Here is a 7,335-nt window from a genome sequence, read left to right as displayed (position 1 = left end):
CACAGTGGAAAGTTTTCGCAACGAAATCCGACGAAGGCGATTTGAATGACGTGTACGACACGTCGGTGCTGCGTTGGACTTGTACCTGTCCTTCGTACGCCTACGGAGAATTTCTCCTGTGCAAGCATCTCGTACACAGATACATTTTAGCACACAACACCAAGGTAGCAACTACACATTCCACACACCAGGAGTTAACGATACGTCCATCAGGTGCCGCCGCGTTACAAGGTGCGGTAGCTAACGCCGCCTATGTGGGTGTTTCCTGCGACGAAGGACGAAATGCTGCGGCAAGAGTGCACGAAAAAATCCATCGACAAAGGAGTAAACGCACTTAGTGCACGACCCAAACTTAACCACGACACTGTCTCGATTCTCGACGACTCGCAGCTGTTGGCATCCGCGCACGTCGCCCAAACAATATGAGAACTGTCATCGTGGCTCATCCAGCATGCAAGCGATATCCAGCACGCACCACGTCAACTGGCGAAAGTGCAGAAGTTGCTTCATCCGATCCAGGCGTACCGCAAATCGATCCTTGCAGTGAACAACATGAGAAAACGGCAACGGACTAATCAAGCTTCGTCGCTAACAGTCATGTATGAACCACCTCAACAGTAGGTAAATACATACAATTAATATTGTTTACCATGAGTACTAGTTAAACCTATTTAGCTATAGGTGTAATAGTGATCACTAACACATCACAGTATACACTAGTATAGACTATTAAACACTAGGCAATAATAGGCGCCAGTATGATATGCTACCAACCAATAGGTTACACTACTAGCATGTCCTATAAATCTATAGTTCATAGTTACCAATACTTGTCGGAAAATTTCCAAGTTAACAGTTACTGTAAAGTGTGATTACATTGACTACTTCTTGCTGCTACGCTTCGCCGCTGCCGCCACATTGCGCTTGGCTGCCTTTTGTTTGGACGTCAATGACTTCGTTGTAACGGGCGGCGCCACTTCCTCATTTTGGCTTTCCATCGCTTCTTGTTCCGTGGCACAACGCAGAGCATGGTGCACAAAGAGCTGACGGACATCCCCACCACGCTTCTTGACAACGGAGTCCAACATGAGAATGATAGCAACATCATTCGAGATATTATGCTCACGCATCAAGTCAAAAACAGAAGATTGTGTGGGACGTTCAAAATGCGGAGACGAGTGGAGCACTATGCCAGTGCGCCGTGTGTACTCGTCGTGGTTGTCGTCACACATATCCGCGAACATGCTCGGACGGTACGGGGCAATCGATGGGTTCTTGGTGAAGTGCACATTGGTGTAATGTGACTTCTTGTTCGTGTCCGCGACGAACTTGTCCTCGCAGTCCACGACAGGACATACTACACGCTTCTTGCTTGGGTCAGCAATTCGATTCTGAGATCCTGTTCTTATCTATATTTATAGCCAATCAAGTTCGAACAACAATTTATTACCTTAATCAAGTACATGTGGTCTGTGGATTGTTTTTAGATGTACCTGGTAGTTTGTGCCGGTTTACGAAGCCATCCATTACTAGTACGACATAATTCAAATCATCTCGATATTTATCGAAATATTGAGAAATATCATCTCCAATGGGAGACTTAAAAACCGTCGCAAACCTCTTATGAAGCCACTGTGGTACAAATATTATCCGTACTTTGAGTGATTAATATTGAGGTCATGTCGAAAAACTCCTACCAAAACCGACTCAAATCAGTCTACCATTGAAACATGCAGTGCTGTGATTGGATAAAATAAACCAATCAAAAATCGTTTAGACTTGGTGGCAATATGTGTCGAAGTCATTTGACAATGTCCCCCAAGAGCATGGCAAAGTCATCCCGAGGCAAGGGTTGGACGGACCAAGAAGTCCAAATGATGCTTGATGCGATGGAAGTGCACGTTCCCTGGGGGCCAGCAATGCAGCGCTCATTTGAACTAAGCCAGCCCTGCACGCAGGTGTAGCCCGATCCACGTCGCCATCTTTCAACGGGGTCCTGATTTTGCCAAATAGGTTACCAGACACAGGAAATGCTGAGTCTGACACAACCCCATGGCCGGCAAGGGTAACCGTCGGATCCAGCAACTTCACTCGCAGAGGCATACTTGTGTCGGGATCGTTCCAGCTGCCGACAAAGTTGCTAGAGCATATGTTATTCGTTTTTACGGTTGCGATTTTTGCATTATCCGGACTTCGAAATAGCAACAAACCCTCCGGATAGTGCAAGAGTTTCTACGTACTTAGTATTCTATATCCGTAACTTCGAATTGAAATACTCATAACGTTAGTAGAAATATAAACACCGTTGGAGATGCTCTTAGGTGGCATCCAGACGGGCCCTAAAACTTTAAAACTTCATGATAGCGCTACGTCGACTGAGCATGGCCAATTCGGCGTCGCCCTTTCGTTCGTTTTCAAGCTAAATTAAATAGCTTGCGCGCCGCGATGACGCACCACACCGATGACGGCAATGGCGGCCACAGCAAATCCACCAATCGCCACGCCGGAAATGGCGCCAACGTCGACGCCATTGGCGGAATTCGTCGCTTGCACATTTACGCGGTTAAACGTGATCGAGTTGGACGCGTTAGTTGACGACGTCGAGTTATAGGCTTGGGGTGGGAATGTGATGTCGCTGCTGTTGGTCGAGTTGTTGGTCGAGTTAGTTGACGACGTCAAGTTATAGGCTTGGGGTGGGAATGTGATGTCGCTGGTGTTGGTCGAGTTGTTGGTCGAGTTGTTGGTCACTATGGGTGTGACTGGACGACTCGTGGTGGTTGATGTGGCTGTTGTAAGGGGTGCAAGTGTAGTTGGGGGCGGTGTTGTGGTGGGTCGTGCCAAAGTGATTGTGGGTGAAGCTGTAGTGGGGGGAGATGTTGGGAAATAGGTAGCAGGAGGTTTGGTCGTCTGCTCGGGGGTGGCAGTAGTAGGTGCAGGGGGTTTGGTAGTAGGCGCGTCTGTGGGCGGGTACACCGGTGTGCCTCCAAATTTCCACTGGCCATTGGGATGGGCAATGCCAAAGTACGATTCGAATCCACCTTTACCGAGGTTGTCGTGGTACATGAAGTAGTACGCGGCCGTGCCCGTCGATTGCTGCCACCCCTTGACGTCGTAGTAAAACTTCTCCGACAACGCAGTGCTCGCGATGTGACCCTGGAACGCCCCCCCATGGCTGGGCCAGCCCACCTCTGTCACGCGGACCTTGGAACCAAACTTGGCCACCACGGCCTCATATCTTCGCTTCAGGTCCTTAATGGGGTCGGTTGTCGAGTCCGGGCCCCCGCTAAAGAACGGATGGATGTTGGCCCCCACAATGTCGACGAGATCGGCCAGTCCTGGATTGGCCAGCAGGTCGCCGTCAGTTTGCACAATGCCGACGGGGACGCGGACTCCGGCCGCTGCCAACTTGGCTTTCGCATCTTGTACCACGGATGTCAATCTCGCGGCGCTCCAACCTTGGTGCAATTCTTCGTTGCCAATAAAGATGACCTGCACCGCGTTCGGGTTGGCTTTGGCACCGGCGATGGCAGCGTCCAGATCCACTTGGTACCTGTCCTCCAACAGCCACACCCCCGCTGCGATCTTTAAGCCAGCGTTAGCCGCGACTGTGATAGCGTTTTGGCTGCCCATGGCTGTCTGATAGGTCCGCACAGACTCGAATCGTTGCTTGATGGTGCGGAAGTGTCCTGGCATGTTGGCCGAGTCGTACGAGTCGTAGCAGACACCAAAACCTTCGGCTATGACGGAGGTTACGAAGACAAATAGCCCGAACACGGGCAACACGACGTGATAAAGCATGGTTCCGTGACGATGCAAATTGGAAAATGAGTCGCTATCAAAGGTTGACACTACGAACGAGCACGCAAGCTCTTTCATATTCGCACTTTCGCGAAAACCACGTGGGATGTCAAACAAAGTACGCGGTAAACTCCATTTATTGCGTTATACTCCGGGAGTACTGTACAGTGTGAGAGTGCATGTTGAGTTAGTTAAACGTATAGGTTAAATCCCAAAGGTCTCAGCATGTGAAGGTTTGGCTTCTGTAGCAACCGCACAAGTGGAAATGTGCCATGTCGTATTAGAATAGGCAGGCACTGGACTTGGTTATGCTCATGATGGAGCATATGAATGTCAACTAGATACGCTAACGTAATGAACATCGCGTTGGTTTATTAATTGAGTTTGGATTATCATTTTTACGACATTCCTCCGCGAGGGCCGACACTAGAACCACATGTTATGGAACCGCGTTGGAATTGATGATTGATGAGAAATGCACTGAAACGTGAAGGCCAGTGAAACGGTGTCGTCGGGCAAGATTCTGCCATCCAACCGCATACGTACTTTGTACTACGTAGTACTACGTAGTACTGCGGAGTATTTCTCAAAACGGGTACAACTCCCTCATTAAAACAGCTCCACTGTTGCTTTGACCCGAAATACTGTTTCAATGAGATTTATAAGGAATTTTGTATGCTCAGGCCACCTCACCTCTTACTAGTAGTTGGTTAAGTGCAGCTCAGTGGTTAGCGATGCAGTTAGCCCCGGAGATTTAGCATCGTATGTACTCACCGGGGGTAGGACGGAGTCCAGGTTACAGGGCTACTGGCGAAAAGGTGTATCCGGATGTAATAATTCTATCATTGAAACAGTATATTCCTCAAAACGGTGATATCGCATGGGTGAAGGAAGACTCATGTTTTGTTAAAATATTCTGAGTAATGTACTTCAAAGTAATTAACGTTACCAATGGCTGTACAGGTGTACTAGTAGTAATGCAGTACACTACCTGTAGTAGACAGTAAACAGTAGCACAATAGTATACGGCAGCTGTAAAGAACCGGTGTCGAGCATGGCTACAGTGCTCGAGTACCGGTAAGCTTACTAGAATTTCAGTGCAGACGCATCACCCCCACCTTACATTCGGACAAGTGAGCGGCAAAGTACTGTAGATTGGCACTTCCATATAGTATCTTTCAAAGACAATTGGAGCCAATCAGAATCGGCATACGATGGCGAGTCATGCATTGGTCGTGTTTTAGAAGGTTAAAATGATGGGTTTACGTTTTACTTGATTTAAGTATTGGCAGGCCGTCGTTACAGAATCATCATTGGAGGTTCAATATTGCGACATGTACACTGGAACGATACAGGTATGATGATTGGACCAAACTTGAATTAAGTAGGCCAATTGCATTGGAGATTCGGTATGAATTTCCGGACGCTGTTCAATCGAATCTCGCCGAGCGAATCGATCACCAATCTCTCCCATTGGTCAATCCGAAATTACTTGTCGCTGATTGGCTACAATCCATAAACGGATAAGTCTGTTTCCCAAGAACTTGAACCAACGAAATATATTAAAATATTTTGAATCACCACTACACATACTATTAATAGTACAAAGTCCTCTTCCAAATACCGTCGTTATTTTAACCCAAAATTCTACGAAAAATAGAATGTTGATGATTGATCATAAGTCGGTCGTGCTTTCTCCTTTCACGTGATTGGCTAATGTTGATTTTGTTGTGTTTTGACCCCTCGCGCGGCGAGTTTCACTCGTTTTCATGCACACGGATGGACAGATTGGACATTTTTCGGCATATTTTGTCCAATTCAAATTGTCTATTCATTTCGTACAAAGTGTCATAAAAAGAAATGATGTGGTTTGGTGCCAGAGAAATAGGGTTGATTCACCAACAAAACAGCGCATGCAATTTAGGGCATTTTTCCAAGTAAGTACTACCGTAGTACGTAAGTAAACGCTATAGTTGTGGCACTATCCGTTCTACATGTTCCTGTAGCTCGTATACCTCATTGCTTGTGCTTGGACCGGGGTGTGCAGCGGCCACATCTCCAGCCCAATTTACAGTTAATGAAATTACAGTTAGTGAAATAGGCTACAGTGTATGGTGCACGTCATCTATAATCTTCCATCTGGCTAAAAGTAGGTTATATATCAGCCCAAAAAATACTACTTAAGTACTTCGAAGTAATAAGTTAAATCCCGATTTATTGCGTTTTATCACTTTAGAGGTAGGTTAAAGGTCTATTTACCTCCGAGTATGTTGTACGGATACTAGTCTCTTACAAAGATCAAGATATCTCTCAGTGACCATCCCTGTGACGGCGAAATCAATTCGCCCATGCAAAATACCGCTTGGTTAAATGTCTATCTATTTCTTGTCATAAAAATGTCGCAAATCAAAAAAAATTCCGGAATCATCTGAGACGTTTTTCAAATATAAGTGCTCTCGCAAGATTGCAAACGCCAAAAAACCGTCTTAGCAAATCATCATTTGCGACCGATAGCCTCGCATCCATACTGTAACAAACGATACTATTAAAATAGATTTTCAAAGTCATGGTTTGAAGATGTTGGGTCGCGGGAAATCGTGGTAATGTTATCCCTCGACGTTCTACTTGATATCACCCTCGATGCATTGCTCTAGGCAACAATGGGTAGTCCAACTTTGGTACTAGGGGGGGGGGTACTAGATAGATTGCATGGTTCAGTCCCAGTTACAGTACACCTGTGACGGCACCGTCATAATAGATGTCAACGACAATAGGGGTTTCAAAGTTAAACAATGGAGCGTGGACAATGAAGAATGGGAAGTGTGTAGCGCTCAAAAATAAGCCAATCAGAATAGTCTATCGGAACTTTTGAGAACCCCAGCTTTTCGCAAGCAAAAATGGTAAGGGGCTGAGAACTCTGAAATTTGAAGTGGTCAGTGGACCATAATCGCTGCACTGAGACCGATGCCCCCTGTGGCCACAACGTGGACTTTCGATGCGCTGTCAAGTTGCACGAACTGTGTGCGGTACGTGCACACTCGGAAAGCACGTCGAAGAGTCAAAAACACTGCCTCACGGGAATCAAGCGGGGCAAAAATACTCTTAGTGCCCGAAGTTTGTCGTGTTTGGGTGTGCGTTGGCTGTCAAGTTCCAGGAATTCGTGGACTTTCGATGCGCTGTCAAGTTGCACGAACTGTGTGCGGTACGTGCACACTCGGAAAGCACGTCGAAGAGTCAAAAACACTGCCTCACGGGAATCAAGCGGGGCAAAAATACTCTTAGTGCCCGAAGTTTGTCGTGTTTGGGTGTGCGTTGGCTGTCAAGTTCCAGGAATTCGTGGACTTTCGATGCGCTGTCAAGTTGCACGAACTGTGTGCGGTACGTGCACACTCGGAAAGCACGTCGAAGAGTCAAAAACACTGCCTCACGGGAATCAAGCGGGGCAAAAATACTCTTAGTGCCCGAAGTTTGTCGTGTTTGGGTGTGCGTTGGCTGTCAAGTTCCAGGAATTCGTGGACTTTCGATGCGCTGTCAAGT

General features: G+C 46.9%; 3 protein-coding genes across 3 annotated transcripts; 1 reads left to right on the top strand and 2 right to left on the bottom strand.

Annotated features, from left to right (window-relative positions):
- Nucleotides 1-881: 881 nt before the first annotated feature.
- H257_18075 (hypothetical protein) lies at nt 882-2,103 on the bottom strand (the record flags this gene model as incomplete). Its single annotated transcript, XM_009847085.1, has 3 exons — nt 882-1,334; nt 1,863-1,906; nt 2,019-2,103. The coding sequence occupies 3 exons, from the start codon at nt 2,101-2,103 to the stop codon at nt 882-884; spliced, it is 582 nt and encodes a 193-aa protein (XP_009845387.1).
- A 158-nt stretch (nt 2,104-2,261) lies between these two features.
- On the bottom strand, nt 2,262-3,810 carry H257_18074 (hypothetical protein). The gene has a single exon (XM_009847084.1). It carries the CDS (start codon nt 3,796-3,798, stop codon nt 2,425-2,427), a length of 1,374 nt encoding a protein of 457 aa, XP_009845386.1. The 5' UTR covers nt 3,799-3,810; the 3' UTR covers nt 2,262-2,424.
- Nucleotides 3,811-6,695: 2,885 nt separating this feature from the next.
- Nucleotides 6,696-7,310, top strand: H257_18073 (hypothetical protein; the record flags this gene model as incomplete). Its single annotated transcript, XM_009847083.1, has 5 exons — nt 6,696-6,698; nt 6,759-6,824; nt 6,905-7,000; nt 7,081-7,176; nt 7,257-7,310. Coding segments are annotated over 5 exons (315 nt in total), but the record flags the coding sequence as incomplete, so codon positions are not given.
- Nucleotides 7,311-7,335: the final 25 nt, after the last annotated feature.

Source organism: Aphanomyces astaci, assembly GCF_000520075.1.
Source record: "Aphanomyces astaci strain APO3 unplaced genomic scaffold supercont1.135, whole genome shotgun sequence".
NCBI lineage: Eukaryota > Oomycota > Saprolegniomycetes > Saprolegniales > Verrucalvaceae > Aphanomyces > Aphanomyces astaci.
This window is presented reverse-complemented; position numbering and strand designations above follow the sequence as displayed.

What these genes read in the sequence shown, in the direction of transcription:
- H257_18074 (XM_009847084.1), bottom strand. Translation starts at nt 3,798, where the DNA reads ATGCTTTATCACGTCGTGTTGCCCGTGTTCGGGCTATTTGTCTTCGTA.